The following is a 17,597-nucleotide window of genomic DNA, read 5'->3' as shown; positions in this document are numbered from 1 at the left end:
TATGTTATTTATAAATATATATAACATATTTATTACTATTTATCATAAAATATTCAAATTTTTGGGGTTTTACAACTATATTATATGTAAATATATGAATTTTGTTGCATAATGCATATATGTGTTTTGGTGTAGATTTGTCTTCATCAGCGGGTGGTAGTAGAAGACAAGATCATACATGGAAATATACTTCATTAGTTGATAATGAGAATGCCAATAGACACAAGTGCATATTTTGTAACAATTTCACAAATGGCGGCATATCTCAACAAAAATAGCATCTAATCGGGACGGATAGGAAACACAAAAATGTGAGGCTTTGTCAAAAAGTCCCTTACGATGTGGTTGAATACCTAAAAGGTTATGAAGAAAACAAAAGATAGCTAAAAGATAACATGCTATAGATGATTATCTCCCCGATCTTGGAGATGAGAACATGGTGGAGATCGATGATGAGGAGCTTGAAGATGAACAAGTACAAGTACAAGAATCTAGAGATAGAGGAAGAGGCCCGGCGGTTCCTAAGTCATCTTTGGTAACGGCAAGAGGAAGAGGGAGTGTTGGCTTGCACAGTGTGGGATCTTCCACAAGCCCAAAGAGGAAGGGGCCGATGAATGTATTTCTTACATTCGACTCTAGAGGTCGCCAAGGATGAAAGAAAGCGCAAGTTAAGGCAAATGTGTATTGAAGAAAGCCTCAAAAAAGATGTAGTGGCTAAAGTTAATCAAGACATAGCTCATTAGTGGTATCAAACCGGCGTTCCCTTTAATGTTGCTCATCTTAGGTCTTTCAAAATCATGCTAAAGTCCGTAGGGGATTTTGGGCCAAACTTGCCTCCTCTGACATTACACCATTTGAGAGAGCCTTTGCTTAGGAAGGAGAAAAAAATACATTGATAATCTGATACAACCTCATAAGGAGGTGTAGGCTACCAAGGTTGTTCTTTCATGTCAGATGGTTAGAGTGACAGAAAGGGGAGGACATTGATCAACTTTCTTGTAAGCTCTCCTCATGGTATGGTGTTTCATTCCTCTATCAATGCTTCTGATAAGATCAAGACGGGTGACAGAATATTTGAGATACTTAGTGAGTAGATTAAGCACATAGCACCTCAGAATGTTGTTCATATCATCGCAGATAACGATTCTATTCTCAAATATGTAGGTAAAATTTAAGCAATTGATTTTATTTTAGTTATGAATCCTTTGATATGTTAGGATGCTCTAATATTGATCTTTTTTTTTTTGTTATAGGAGCTGAATTGGAAAAGGAGTATCCTCATTTATATTGGACTCCGTGTGTTGCTCATTGTATTATCTCATGCTCAAGGATATTGGTAAACTACCATATGTGAAGCTAACCTTGAGTCGAGCTATAGAGTTGACGGGATTCATCTGCTCACATGCATGGGTTTTGAAGCTGATGAGAGGTGAAACTAACAGCAAAGAGTTTCTTAGACCGGCGGTGACACGATTTGCCACGTCATTTATGACTTTGTTAAGCATTCATTGATAGAAAAATAACCTCAGAAAGATGTTTATTTTGGAGAAATGGAGGCAAAGTAAGTGGGCAAGAGATTCAAAAGGCAAATAAGCTGAAAGGATGGTTCACATGCCATCTTTCTGGAACAACATCGTTTGTATTCTCAAGCTCACGGCTCCTCTCATTGGTGTTCCGAAACTTGTTGAGGGTGACAAGAAGCCTGCTATGTGATTCATTTATGAGGCGATGGATAGAGCTAAGGAGGCTAATGCTAAAGCCTTTGTTGATGATTCAACAAAGTATTCTGAGGTATTTGATATCATTGATAAGAGGTGGCAAGATCAGCTTCATCGGCCTTTGCATAATGTAGGATATTACCTTAATCCTGCATTTTTCTATGATCATCCAAACATCCAAGGAGATGACGAAGTTATGAAATGTCTTTATCAAGTCATTGAGAAGATGGTGCCCACACAAGGCCAAGACAAGATTGATAGGCAGTTGGATATATATATAGGCTTGTTGGGGGGTCTTTTTGGTATAAAGATAGCTAAGAGAAACAGAAAGAAGAAGTCTCTAAGTAAATATGCATAATATAAACCCTCAATTGACTAGATTTTTTTATAGGAAATACACTACTAATCACACTCTATTTAAATTGACAGTTGATTGGTGTGAGTCTTATGGTGCATCAGCACCAGAGTTGCAGAAGCTTGTTGTTAGAGTCCTCAGCCTTACTTGTAGCTCCTTTGGCTACGAAAGAAATTAGAGTACTTTTTAGCAAGTATGATTAATTTTATTTTATTCAACAAAATAGATTTAATTCCCTTAGAGATATAGATATTGATTTGATTAATTTGTATAAATTACAGATACACACCAAGAGGAGGAATATATTGGATCATAAGAGGTTGCATGATCTTTACTACAAGTACAACCAAGCATTGAAGGAGAGATTTGACTGTAGAGATTCTATTAATCCAATTAAGTTGGATGATATAGATGAAAGCAATGAGTGGTTGTTAGGACAGTTCGGTGAAGGTAAAAATGCAAAGAATGACTTGGTGAAGGGCTAGTACAACCTTACATATGGTGTCGTAAGAGATGCGATGGGAGCTGAAGAAGATGATGCTATATATCTAAGATCGACTAGTAGGTTTTGATGATCTTCGAGTGGTATTGGTTCATCATCGAGGAGGAGGGAGCCAGTTTCTGAGTCGGAAGATGAAGAGGAGTTTAATGATGATGAGGAGGAGACTGGAGAGGAGGATATTCCCTTTGAAGGGGATGATGATGATGTTAATGAGGATGATTAGAGTCATTAGGCTATTATTTTGCTACTTATTTGCTTTGTTTTGTTAGATTGCTTGCTTAGCTTTGATGTAAGTGAACTCCTTAAGTGTTGCTGCTTAGTTGATTTGTTTTGATGGACAACTTGATTTGCTTTAATGATTAAAATATTATCTTGTGATTTGGTAGTATATATTTTATTTATATTGAGTCCTTGACATTTTTTATGTGAAATTTCACAAATATACTTTTTTCATGCATCTTGTATATCTTCAAAATTTTTGTGGTCTGGAATGCACCTCGCTTCGCTCGGGGACGCGCATCGCATTGTGCCTTGCGCATGTTCGTGTAAACTGACTTTGCGCCATGCATTGCACCTCACGTATTAAAAACACTACTGCTCAACAATGTCTCATCATCTGAAAGAATGATCCGCTTCTTAGCTTTTGCTTGATCAGCTCTAAACTCCAATACTGACCCCCTACAATCTATGTGGTGCTCAGAAATAATGAGATGCTCCACCAATAGCTCCCTCTCATAGCGAGGAGGGGATTTAATAGGCCCCATTAACAACGCTTGGATCGCCTTCCAAGTGTGAGGGGAAAGCTTGTCGATGCAATGGGGGAAGGACCACTCATATCGATCCTCCAGTGCAGTAGTTGGAGAGACAGATAAATGCCATAGTCGAGGTGGTGCCAGTATATCGGTCCTAAATTGCTGCTTTGATGATAGATATATTGCTCCCTTGATGAAGCTGACAGTACATCCATAGTGTTGGGCATACTTCTCCAAGTAGCCTGTGAGCACTTTTAATCTATACTTTTGCAACATATCAATTTTAACCTCATTGCAAGCAATGATGAGCTGGGCTCAAGGAGCCATCAGAATAGTCAAGAAGAATGATCAGAGGACAACAAATGCTTTTTGGGGGAGAAGAAGATGGACTTGTATCGATGAAATGGAAGGCTTGCTAGGGTTTACAAAGTAGGATGAAAAGGGGAGGAGCATGTGTGCGTGTGTGTGTGGGGGGGGAGGGTAGGGGTAATAAGTACTTAAGGAGGCTCCTTAGGGGGTTATTTATTGGTGTAAATTTGGGGATAATGAGATAATTTTTGGAACAATATTTTTTGGTGTTATTCATTAGGGTAATTAGTGCTGGATTCGACTTCATGGTGTTATTGGTTTGTTGGGATAATTGTGGGACAAATACCCCACTTTCCCTAAAATTACACCAACTATATCGCTTCCTGGAACAAGAGGGGAACAAAATTACCCACTTCCAATTGCCCGCTCCTCCGTCGCCGTTCTCGAGCTCGATCGCTCGCTCCTTCGTCGCCCCCTCAAAGAGATCTGACGCTAACATCGTCACCCTCAACGTCGTCGTTCTCGAGCTCGCTAGCCCTAGCTAGGCCCACCTCCGTCGTCGTTCTCGAGCTCGATAGCCCTAGTCGGGATTTCCCCACCGCCATCTTCTCCGCCTCCTCCTCCGCCGCCGCCTCCGCCGCCTCAACCGTCTCTCGAACCCAGGTACGTGCCCTTTTCCCCCCAACAATCAGCATAAATGAAGTGAAGCGTGACAAAAAGATGAGGACGTGCATATAGATTTGGATATTGGGTTTATAATTGGCCTTGTTTAAGTTAATAATAGGGAGTTGATTTACTTTGTCCCTTCCATTTACTTACAAATTGAGAAAAATATTAAGTTTATGGATGTGAAATGTGAATTCTTGGTCTATCTCTATATATAAAAAATATGTGCATCCACTGAGGACTAATAGCTAGATGTTTGGTGCTCCCTGCTCAATTGTTACAGTCTGAATATACCATTTTCTTTAAATTTGGACGAATTTAAGGTAAAAGGTTTTTTGAGTGAAAGTGGAAATTATAAGTGCTAAAGTTATTTGTTATAAGTGACCCCTCTGTGAATTCTTGTTATAAGTGATCTCTATGTTATATGCTAAAGTTGTTTGTTATCATTGAACATAAATTATAAGTGCTGACATAGTAGACTTGAGCATTCAAACACCAATGTTTTTGCTATATTTGAACTCTTACATGTACATACTACATAAAGCTTTAGTCTTTAAGCAAATGAATTTTGGTCATTATTGATATTTCCCAAGACATGAAGGATATGTTTGTGAAGATGAATGATGATCAAAGGAGAAGGTTTATGATTTGGCGACTGACTGGTGTATTTCCAAATGACGACAATCACTATGCTTATTAATGACTATTTAATGACTACGCTTGTGGACCGTAGTTTGATGACTACTCTTTTGGAGTTGTATTTTTGGGAACATAGATGTTGTTAGTTATATGCTTTTGGACTTTTATGTTAAACACATGAATGCTTTGATGACTTCATGGTTTTAAATATCTTTCAATAGTCTGCAGAAAAACTAGCTTATCCACGCACAGCAAAGCAAAAGGCATGGAAGGCAAACTTCGTTGCTCCGCAAACTATGTCCCTCTCTCTCCACTGAGCTTCATCGTGCGGTCTGCGGAGGTTTACTCTGATCGGACCTCAGTTGTTTATGAATCCATCAAGTTTACTTGGAGACAGACCCGAGACCGCTGCCTCAGGCTCGCTTCCGCTCTCTCACACCTTGGCGTTTCCCGCGGCGACGTGGTAACTATAATCTCTATCTCTCATATGCTCCGTGAATATACGTGTTCTATTTTTGGAGTTTTTCTAGCATGCATCACTCTTCTCATAGTGTTAGAATATCGCAAATTATTTCCTTTTAGTTATTTTGAAGTAACAACATTCACAAGAAGAAGAGTGCCTCTGGTTCTAGTTTTGGAAATTCTTATATTCATTATGACAGAAGATGAAATAAATGAAAAACGTACCTATGCTCTGAATCTAGTTGTAATTCTTTATAGAGTAAAGAATGTCAGCTCCACGGTTGACTCGTAACTTTTTAACATGATGATCGCTATGATTCTAGGGAATGAATCTCACATTTTTGAATGCAGAATCTATATGGAGATAAACTAATAATATCATTCCTAATAACTAATTATAGACATTCTTTGCAATCAAGGTCATAGAGAGTCTGTACACTGAATCTTCTTCTATTGTCGAACCAGGTTGCCGTCCTCGCTCCAAACGTCCCAGCCATGTACGAGCTCAACTTCGGCGTCCCAATGGCCGGGGCAGTCATCTGCACCCTCAACGCTCACCACGACGCAGCCATGGTCTCCGTCCTCCTCAAACATTCTGAAGCCAAGCTCATTTTCGTCGACCACCAGTTCCTCACAATCGCTGAAGACGCCATCAACCTCCTTTCACAATCCAACTCCAAATCCCCTCTCCTCATCCCAATCCCGGAACCCTCTGAAGACTCCTCTCATTCACCTGGTTTAAACTACGAAAGCCTCATCAAAACCGGAGACCCCTGCTTCGACATCAAGTGGCCGATCGACGAGTGCGATCCTATCGCCCTAAACTACACATCCGGCACCACATCCAGGCCGAAAGGCGTGGTCTACACACACCGCGGCGCCTACCTCAACTGCATCAGTTCCATTCTCTTTAGTGAAATAAGGACTTTGCCGGTCTACTTATGGACGGTGCCCATTTTCCATAGCAATGGTTGGTGCCTGACCTGGGGCATAGCGGCACAGGGCGGGCTCAACGTCTGCCTCCGCGATTTCACCGCAAAGACCATCTTCGAGAAAATCACCAGGTACGGAGTTACGCACATGACCGGTGCCCCTACCGTCCTCAACATGATGGCAAACTGTCCGCTTGCTGACCGACAGCCGCTCGCAGCTGGCCAGATGGTCTGCGTCATGACGGGCGGGGCTACTCCGCAACCACCAGTCTTGGAGAAGATGGAGGAGATGGGATTTAAAGTCGTCCATGTGTACGGACTCACGGAGACCTACGGGCCCGCGACAGTGTGCGAGTGGAAGCCCGAGTGGGACGAGCTGTCGGTGGATCAGCAGGCAAAGATGATGGGGAGGCAGGGAATTCGACATATCGGAACGGAGGCGGTCGACGTCAAAGATCCGGAGACAATGAAAAGCGTCCCGGCCGATGGGAAAACAATGGGGGAGGTTATGTTTCGAGGCAACACGGTGATGAACGGATACTTCAAGGACTTAAAGGCCACGGAGGAGGTTTTTGCAGGGGGATGGATGAGGACAGGGGATCTCGGGGTGAGGCATGCTGATGGGTATATTCAGGTGAAGGATAGGCTGAAGGACATCATAATCTCCGGCCTGGAGAATATAAGCACGATCGAGGTCGAGTCGGTAGTTTATCGTCACCCGGCGGTGCTTGAAGCTGCGGTGGTTGGACGACCGGATGAGTACTGGGGGGAGACGCCGTGTGCGTTTGTGCAGCTCAAGGATGGAGCTTCTGCTGATGCTGAGGAGATTATAGGGTTCTGTCGGGCTCGGCTGCCGGATTTTATGGTGCCCAAGAGCGTGGTTTTCGGGGAGCTGCCGAAGACTTCGACGGGGAAGATGCAGAAGTTTGTTCTCAGGGAGAGGGCCAAGGCTATGGGAAGCCTATTCATGAATGGCGGCGGGAAAATGCTTGAAATATAGTATTCTAAAAGTAATTGTGGATACTGTACAAATGAAGAATTTCATTTGTAATTTGATTTGTTGAACCAAAAAATAAATGGAAGTCTCAGCAATGATATGGGGTTGAGATCTGATCAATGTATTATGTTTGTTACATATGAACTTATATCTATTCATTTTAAACGTGTTCCTAATTAATTCTTCTCAATCTTCTAAGAATATTACTAATCATTTCTTTTTGAAAAATCTTGTAAAATTCGTATTCTGTGGTTATTTCAAACTTATGAACTCACATTTGAATTGGAAGTTTATTCGATTGAGATACTCGGTTATGCAAGTATACGAGATACATATGCTGATTATGATGCTTTATTTTCCAGTTATATTTTTTTATTGCTTAGTTCGGGATTAATATTTAGTTATCTACAATTTGATACATACTGTATATACATGAGGGTTTTCTTGTTTGGATTATTTCGCTCGACGTACTACGTCTCATGTTTTAGATTTCTAAGTATTAATACCATCAGATACGGGAAAATGATCTAGATAGACTATGCTTAATAGATAAAGCCTCCACTACATCTAGTAGCTCTTCCCGGGGGCGGATGGAGGTAATCTTGCTAGCGCTCTGACGCTCTTATTGTTTATCTTTTTTCCCCTTTTTTTATTTTAACTTTCAGGCGGCTCAGAGCATCGGAGAGTCACTCGGTGACGGAGTTCTTGCATAGTCACTGTCGCGTATTTTTACTAGTATGGACTCTACAGTAGTCTTATGTTTCCATTCAGTCACTTGAGTTTGTATTCATATTGTTAAAATATGTTGCCTTAGTAAGATTTCTAGTTAATCTATGTTGAGACATGTCATGTTATTTCAGACTCCAGATGTATATCAGTTGTATTTTAGTTTATTATAGTCAAGACATGATATCATTATGAGATATTTCTTTCTACATCATGTCTATTATATTTTTATTTCTCTTATTTGCCTGTTTTGTACATTCACTTCTACTTGATTTCACTAGAGGATATTACTATGATTGGTGAAACATGTTGTTACACAGTGGAGGTGCATGGCAGGTTTGACATCTCTCGATTCACCTTGGACTGCACCCAAGTGTAAAAACATGGGCGTCACAATATGCAAACAGGAAACGATTGTTTGCGATTAAAGCCTCCCATTTAAAAGTTATTCGCGTGTCTTTTTATCGGAAAGTGACACTTGGGCCTAATACTATAAAAAATTCACAACTAATTTTATCCAAAATTTTGTTAGTTTAAATAAAAAATTGGGTAAAACGTTTAGTTTATGAGAAAAACTCATCTATCATTTGTGGATGGACAAAAAATTAGTGCAAACAAGTTAAAAAATAATAAGTACCATTTCATTAAACAAAATAAACTCTATAAACATTTAGAGAGAAAAAATAACAAGTTAAAAATATGGCAAATTACCTACACTAGTATTTTAGTCCGTGTTAAGTACGGTCATATCGTAATTCATCCTTATTTCATCTTGTTGCTATTTCGTGTTGCAATCACTCTTATCCCAATATATTTTTAAAGGTCTAATGACTCAACCCCTTCGAAGCACGTGAACCCCCTCCTCCCCCACCCTCGTTGAGGTTAGAGAACATGTACCCTTCTGGAAATAATGATATTAAACAATTTATATGAAGCTATAATCAAAATTAAGATAATTTAAAGTAATTTTTTTCATAATTAATGAATAAAAATAAAAATAATCAAAATATCCTAAATGCAACTTGAATGAAATGAAGATATAAGACAATTTAGTATTCAAAAAACATTATTTGTAAATAATGCATCACAAAAAGGTTCTTAATCGATCAACCAATTATAGGATGTAATAACCAAAACGTTAAGAAAAGCTCATATAATTATTAATTATTTTTTCTTCGTCTTAATCCTCTTTTTAAAAGTTGAAAGAGTTGGTTCTTTGTCAATTTTCGCAAAATATAAAACATGTTTATTTAGTAAATTTAACGTTAAAAAATTATATATCAAAATTAATTAATGTATAAATAAGCCAACCTGATTGTATATTTATTTTATCACTGGTTGTAGGTGGGGTTTTAAATGCAGAAGAGTTAAGTGTATCAATAGGCGAAACATCTAAAATATTATTTTTGGCTTTGCTATTGGTGGTGGATATCAATATGGATAAGTCTGGAGTTAATTCAACAGATTAATTATCAATTGTATCATCTTGATTCAATTCAATTGGTTTCTCTTCCTGTGCATTCACCTTAGAATAACATGTTAATAATTTAATTTTTGAAATAATGAAACTAATATTAAATTTAGTAAAAACCTTCTTCTTAGGATTTTTATCAGAAGTACTTCTAGGTGTCGATAAGTCTAGAGTATATTCAATTGATTGACGGTATCATCGCCATCAATCAGCATCATATCGAGTGACTTTTTATCCTTTGATAAACATAAATTTAGTATTAGAACAATTGCTACATTGCATACAAATATAATTTTATTAATAAGATTATGTAAATGTTACATTTCCGTCAGTTAGCAGTAACAGCCCGTTGAGTGTTTTATCGTCCACATCATCATCAATGATTTTAATAACTGTGTAGTCTTCAACGCATTTTTGTGTGTTACACTCTATAACCTTAATATGGAAATGCATATTTCTACTGATTAATCTCTTGATAGCAAGTGAAATATCCTTGTTGTCTGCATCATATTTAAGCAAATATATATTAATTTGTAATTTCATCGATTAAATTGAAAACATATCAAACCCAATAAAGTTGCTTATTTTAAAGGACTAATTTTCATCAAACAAAGAACATCATGATGTTATATTATAAATATGGTGATGCCTATTCCATCTGTCATTTGTAAGGTAAGTTTTTATCTAAAGTTAAATATATGTTTGTGTTATATATTGTTTATTCAATTTAATTTTTATAAACTATAACATCAATAAAGAAAATGTCTATATGATAACCTATTCATCTATTGTTTTTGAGAACCATATGTACAAGTTTTACACACTAATGGATGTGACCGAAAAATAAAAAAAAAACAGAAATACCACAGAATTTAGTTACTAATTGCTTACCCGATTAATTTGCATTTTCATGAATAGTTTTTAGCTAACTGGCATTATGATCATTAATTTGTCTGCCTGATTCCTTTTGTACCCTTTAAATTATGCACGCTTGTTCTTCATTATATGTTCCACTTGTCATAGAAAACAACATAACAATGTGTGATAGAAGACATATAAAATGTACCTCATCAGCCATGAGTTTTCTAATATTGCAAGCGTAGAGTTTGGGATATTCTTTTTCTTGTTCGGAAGGCTAATACACAGGCAAGCGGGTCACTTCAATATAATTAACAAATTGGCAAAGAAGCAAAAATAGATGGCGAACCTTCCAGACAAAGTTAGGGTTTTGTATAGAACCTAACTATAGCAAATTGGTATATAATAATTAGCTTTTGTGAAAAGGGGCACAAACATATTTCTTATATAAAAATGTTGATGTAAATTGCAGTAACAAATTTTAAGGTTCAAACAAGGCCACACACAAGAAGTCATGCCAGACACAAGATGTAAATTGCAGGATGAAAGGAAAATATTCTGCCACCTATTTGTTACTCGTCACATGCCATTGTTCACTTGAACTGATTCATGTAAAGGCAGGAGTGAGGAGTATGTCAGCTTGGGCATGTGCTTATGTTCTGTTGAAGTTAGGTGTAACGGCGGTCATCAGGCTGGTATTGGCGCGGGGAGCGAGGGTATGTTGTGGCTAACTGTCTATGGTGTGCGTAGAGGAGGAGCTACCAAGATCTGTATAAGTCAAGCAATCTTTATGTTGCACACAATCTATTACCCTTTAAAAGAGGGAGTTCATGAAAAACTTTACCCTCTCCAAAATAGCCTTCCACCAAATTTAATTACCAACATATCTTGAATTCATAAACCACTCTCCCCTTTCATCGGTTACGCCTATATTCCTCCTCCTTTCAATTCATTGATTACGAACCCTCCTCCGATCTTCCGTTACCTACAGCAAGTTTTAAAGATGAAATCAATGCAGCAGTTCATCCGTTACCCTTCTTCTCCGCCAATCTTCTCTGTTCTTCTGTTACGCCGTCCCACGATCTTAAGCCATTAATCTCCAAAGATGATTGTCATTGCCCTAATCATCAACGCTGCGCCTCCGCCATCATCTCCTCAGTTGTCAGAATTTTGGCATCGGTTAGAATGATTTTACTTTTTTCCTCTTCATTTAATTTTGTTCTAATTAGCCATCATCTCATTTTTCTCTAATTCAACAATAGGTCAAGGATTGTCCGAATTAGGGCTTGCTTCAAGTCTTCATCTTGCTCCTTTGTCAAATTCATCAGGTAAAAATTCATTAACTATATTTTGTGATATTATGGTTTCTGTCCTTTTAGTTAATTTTGATGAATTATTTTTTTTATTTTTTTTTGCTGAATTGAGGAAATTAGGGGTGAAGGACTTTGTTAGATAGTATTTGCAGACACAAGAGGGGAAACTTGAGTGAGTTATGGAGGGCTAGATTTGTTTCTAAGTGTATCAGTTTTTGCATTGATTAGATCATGTTCTCACATCTAAATTCCACGACATAATTTACATGTACAAGCATATTGTGTGTGTGGGTGTATATACAGATTACACAATCTCTTTTCTTTGTCAATTGTCAAACATAACCACGTCAATAGAGATGACAGCCTTGGCCAAAACAAGAGATCACCATATGCTAGCTTAGAAACATTTAAAGTATCCCCGATTATTTTTGGCGTGTGAAGTGTGTATGAAAATGTGACATACTTGTTACCCCAGTTTCACCTCCCTCCTACAGTCAACATTATTAAGCACTGGGAGATTGCTTTGCAGAGAAAATAAATATCCATGAGTGTAGTCTTTCTGAAAAAATTAGTTTTTTGGTTGCCTGAGAAGTAGAAAGTGGATTATTATTTGTTTTTAAATTAAATTAATGTGCCTTATCCACTAATGGAAATAAAATTGTCTATCAAATTGACTAAATCCTGATGATTATAGTGAAGAGGACTTTAGCGTACTAAATGTGAAACCATATCTTCTATGCACAGGCATATACCATCACATGACACAGACTTTTTATCTGGAGTCTGAAAATGGAAATAATCTCCTGATCTTTCGATATATGATTCTGCTTGAAAGCATAAAGTGTCTTACACTAAAGAAATTTAGATTTTTAACTTGCTGGTTTTTTAGCCAGATAATCTGTTCTAAATTTAAGCTTTAGCTCGAGTAGAGCACATTTGTGTTTGCATACTGGAAGGAGGCATATCAATTATTTTCATTTAGATGGGTATAGGGAGAGAAAAAAAGGGGGGAGGGGGTTCTCTATGGGATGCATGTATATTGGACACAGGACTGGATGTCGTGTGGCTATTAGCAGTGACAATGAACTATTTTCTGTTCATAGCATGCATATAAATGATGTATATGTATGTATCTACTACACAGTAGTGTGTGGTTTGAATGGTAAGGAACTATGAATTACATAATTGGTTGCTATGAATCAGCCATATAATTGTTTGTAAGTCCAGCAACTTGAATATAATATTTACATTAGTAGTTACGTCATTTAAATACTTTTATATGAGTACACATTTCGAATGAAGTTGAAAATTTTAGTTACCATACACATCGGGGAACACATAAATAATTGTCATGAAGAAGAGTGATACAAACAATTATCTGTGTATATGATATTATGGCCTATAACAGCAGAAAGGCTACTCTAGCTTCCTAGATGCAAAACATTGGTTCTTACAGTATGGATACTGATCTTCTGATGAGTCGTAGGAAGATGCAGGACACAATGTAAGTGTAGTGAATGAAAAGTTATGCATCAGTTGTTTTACATTAGCTTTTATTGGCAAACAGAAGATTTCTTCAAATAGAATATCAATTTGTTCCATCTTGAGCTGCCTTGTGCCCATTTCCAGTAAATAAATTATCCTCTGTTTGTGGAACATATATACTATTAGTTGTCTACAGAACCTTCTGATTCTCCTTGAGCATTCACTTGTGGAACCTAGATGGTCCTATGCATTTATTAGTGAGCACAGAGCATAAAAGTTATCCTCTTAAAAGTATATAACATTTGAAAATCATATGAGAAATTAGAGATCAGTAAATTACCATGTATGTATATTTGCAAGACTAACAATTGACTGTTATATGAGATTGGTGGGTCTATAAATAGTTTAATATGAAATACTGGAGTGAATTTTTGTACAGAGATATTGGACCAAGAAAAAAAGCAAAGACAAGAACTATTGAAGTAAAATGTTGGATTTGGAAATTAGAAACATAAATACCCTATTCACTTGTTTGTTCGGAATTAGAAAAGAAGCAAAGACAATAACTATTAAAGTAAATTAGGAATGCTGTAATAGAAACCAACAAAAGCCAAAGGCATCAGACAGATTTTGAAGATAAAAAAAAAAAAGAATACAGAGGTATTATTCGTCAATTGTGAGATATGGTCTATTAGTTACATTCCAATCTCATATAAGTGAGCTGTCACCTCATACCCATTATTTCCTTGCATCATATTGGTTTGCCTTAGTGGAAAAGAGTAGTTTGGGCACAGGTACATTCTTGAAGAAATTGGTTAATAATACTTCATTCCAGACAAATATGGTTTTTTTTTTTTTTTGCTTCTTTGCCTTTTTCCTAGCCTTGGGCCTGTTATTCTTAACATGCTTTATTATTGTTGTTGTTGTTCTTGTTTTTGTTTGTTGTTGTTTACAGACAAATATTGACGGGGAACAAGTGAAGGCTGCCATAAGAGCCCAGCAAGACCAGCAGATTGACAATGTAAGTGATGCCACACTGGAATATTAACTTTGGTGTTTGCGACCATAATATCATATACACAGATAATGAGTAGCCATTTAAACTGCTTTCTGCCATCATGTGTGCATGGTTTTTTAGCCAGATAATCTATTCTAAATTTAAGCTTTAGCTCGAGTAGAGCACATTTGTGTTTGCATACTGGAAGGAGGCATATCAATTATTTTCATTTAGATGGGTTTAGGGAGAGTAAAAAAGAAGGGGGGAGGGGGTTCTCTATGGGATGCATGTATATTGGACACGGGACTGGATGTCGTGTGGCTATTAGCAGTGTCAATGAACTATTTTCTGTTCATAGCATGGATATAAATGATGTATATGTGTGTATCTACATACACAGTAGTGTGTGGTTTGAATGGTAAGGAACTATGAATTACATAATTGGTTGCTATGAATCAGCCATATAATTGTTTTTAAGTCCAGCAACTTGAATATAATATTTACATTAGTAGTTACGTCATTTAAAGACTTTTATATGAGTACACATTTCGAATGAAGTTGAAAATTTTAGTTACCATACACATCAGGGAACACATAAATAATTGTCATGAAGAAGAGTGATACAAACCATTTAATTCCCCCTCTGACTGCATATATAATATATAATAGTTACACCATAAATAGACAAACCATTTAAAATCTTTATACAGTAAAAATCTTTAAAATTAATAGCAGGGAACACATAAATATAATGATGCAAGGAAAGAATGTACCCGTGCCCAAACTACTCTTTTCCACTAAGGCAAACCAAAATGATGCAAGGAAATAATGGCTAAAGGAGCATTGGTATTATACCCAAGAGTATGCATCTGTGTACCCCAGTCACCAACGTGGTTCCGTCGTAGAACATCAAGTTTAGAGAATTTCAGCATTCGAGCTAAAGTGTATCCAATTATATTTGACCTTAAATGACCAACATGCATTTCTTTTTCAATATTAGGTGAAGAAAAGTCAACCACCACCCTTTTAACTGATTAAAGTGGTGCCCATGTCTCAATACCATTCAATAGCATATTTTGTATATACTGCACAAGTTGTAGATGTGGCCGAGAAGTTTAGTGGATGTCTAAGGAAAAGTTAGTTGTTAAATTTAGTGGTGAGGTATGCAAATTTTATAATACTACTAAAGAAAATTATTACAATGTTGAAAAAATTTGTAGTTTACAAAATTGAATGTTGTAGTTTTTAAAATTGAATGTTGCATTAAATGGTTAAAAATTGGTAGTTATGTGCCCAACATGTCCGTAAATTCACTGTGTGGTAAATTCACTGTTGAATGTGCCTACATTGGTTTGATGATCTTAGTGCATAGCATAGGACACTACTTTCTATCTAAAAGTTTTCCGCCCAAATACTTAGACTTAAGATTTCTGCCACTATTACATGAGCTCATTGGATTAGACTCTGAGAGTGGAATCAATATTGTAGATTGAATTACTAACATAAGCAATTTTTTTAACTGAGAAGGTTTCGATATCTTCAAGTATGTCTTCCTATGTATATGTCTCATATTCCGTTATATTCTTGTTCTTATTGGTCATTGTTTGAAAAAGAGTAAATTGTTTCCTGCAGGAGTGGAATGCTCCAAAACCAAGACATCTCTCTCTCCTGAAGGGTGCTTTACAACGTGGGATTGTGAGTAGAGCCATTTCTCCAATATTAATCTTTATGCTTTGTGTCCATATTTCTTTCAGCTTCTTATTAATGGTTTTCTTTTGTTTCTTTCCTCTAGTCGGATGAACAGAAATCTGAGCTTTGGTCGCCCTTGCCACACCAAGGATGGAAACCATGCAATGCAGATGCAAACAGTGGTGGTACGTGCATTCAAGTAGCAAAAGTTTCTATTCATCTAAACCTCCTGATGCAAAGGAATTTTTTCCTCTATTAACGTATTGTACCATATTTAGAAAGGGGATCAGTTTTTTTTTCCAGCTAACAGTATCATTTTATCCCTTGTAAATAGCACTCCCGGAAAAATCAACTGGATACATCCAAGTATTTCTAGATGGAGGGTTGAATCAGCAGAGGATGGGGGTAGTTCATTTATTCACAGACTACTTGCTAAATATTTTACTTTGATGCTTTCATTTCACCCGAGTTAAATTATTGATACGGGCTACTCTACTATTCAGATATGTGATGCAGTTGCGGTCGCAAAAATTTTGAATGCGACTCTTGTGATCCCTCACCTTGAAGTAAATCCTGTTTGGCAAGACTCCAGGTAGCTTTATTACTACATTGCCCTATTTGTTTATCCAAAAATGCATCCATATATATATATATATATATATATATATATATAAACTAGGAATATTTTGAATTATAATAAATTTGGCATATTCTAAATTTGGTACTTAAATTAAATTAAGATTTGGTAGTTTAAATTGGTAGCTTATATTTGTGTTATGGTGTTTTCAGTCGCCAGAGTATGGCCCTTTGTCGGTAACGGATAGGTGTCCTCCTGCATGCACCGCTCAAGTCAGATTGACGGTCAAAACAACCAAGGATCCCGACGTAGTCGACGCGTCGAGTCGACATCTCCTTATGTCGACATGAAAGGCGGCACTTGTAGATCCTCTTATCGAAGACGACTCGCAACGAGCCTACTCGACCAGTTATTCGACGCATCGCGAGGTCGACTTGAAAGACATTACTTCTCGGCGAAGCTATAGCACGACTTCAGCCTCGAGCCTCTCCCACTAACAGCACGTCGGCGTTACATTTAATGTTTGGCAGGCGCATCATACCTCTAGCCCCGATAGTCTTTATAACTCATCGAACCACGTCAGAGTCGCCATGTGACGCCCTTTTTTTCACGCATGGCTGCAGTCCAAGGTGAACCCAGAGATGTCAAACCTGCCATGCACCTCTACTGTGCAACAACATGTTTCACCAATCATAGTAATATCCTTTAGTGAGATCAAGTAGAAGTGAAGGACAAAACAGGAAAATAATGGAAAAAAAATACAATAGACATGATAAAGAAAGGAATATCTAATAATAAAATCATGTCCCAAATAAACTAAAGTGAAATACAACTGATATACATCTGGAGTCTGAAATAACATGACATGTCTCAACATGGATCAACTAGAAATCGTACTAAGGCAACATGACTTAATAATATGAGTACAAACTCAAATGACTGAAGGGAAACATAAGACTCCTGTGGAGTCCATACTAGTAAAAATACGCGATGGCGACTATGCAAGAACTCTGTCACATTGCGACTCTTTGATGCTCTGATCCGCCTGAAAGTTAAAGTAAAAAAAGAAAAAAAATAACAACAAGAGCGTCAAAGCGCTAGCAAGATTACCTCCATCCGCCCCCGGGAAGGGCTACTAGATATAGTGAA

At 37.3% G+C, this 17,597-nt stretch overlaps 2 protein-coding genes and 1 long non-coding RNA gene across 3 annotated transcripts; all 3 read left to right on the top strand.

Annotated features, from left to right (window-relative positions):
- LOC109841553 lies at positions 1,729–2,798 on the top strand. Its single transcript, XM_020410517.1, has 4 exons — positions 1,729–2,062; positions 2,148–2,200; positions 2,355–2,557; positions 2,657–2,798. Exons 1-4 carry the CDS (start codon positions 1,729–1,731, stop codon positions 2,796–2,798), a joined length of 732 nt encoding a protein of 243 aa, XP_020266106.1.
- Positions 5,192–7,481, top strand: LOC109841000 (probable acyl-activating enzyme 1, peroxisomal). Its single transcript, XM_020409872.1, has 2 exons — positions 5,192–5,404; positions 5,869–7,481. The coding sequence occupies exons 1-2, from the start codon at positions 5,207–5,209 to the stop codon at positions 7,333–7,335; spliced, it is 1,665 nt and encodes a 554-aa protein (XP_020265461.1). The 5' UTR covers positions 5,192–5,206; the 3' UTR covers positions 7,336–7,481.
- On the top strand, positions 10,842–15,882 carry LOC109841164. Its single transcript, XR_002247173.1, has 4 exons — positions 10,842–11,566; positions 11,650–11,715; positions 14,141–14,206; positions 15,815–15,882. It is a non-coding gene; the product is annotated as an uncharacterized LOC109841164 (long non-coding RNA).

The sequence above is a fragment of the Asparagus officinalis genome, chromosome 1, assembly GCF_001876935.1.
Source record: "Asparagus officinalis chromosome 1, Aspof.V1, whole genome shotgun sequence".
Taxonomy (NCBI): Eukaryota; Viridiplantae; Streptophyta; class Magnoliopsida; order Asparagales; family Asparagaceae; genus Asparagus; species Asparagus officinalis.
Note: the sequence above shows the minus strand (reverse complement) of the source record. Positions and strands in the feature narration are given on the sequence as shown.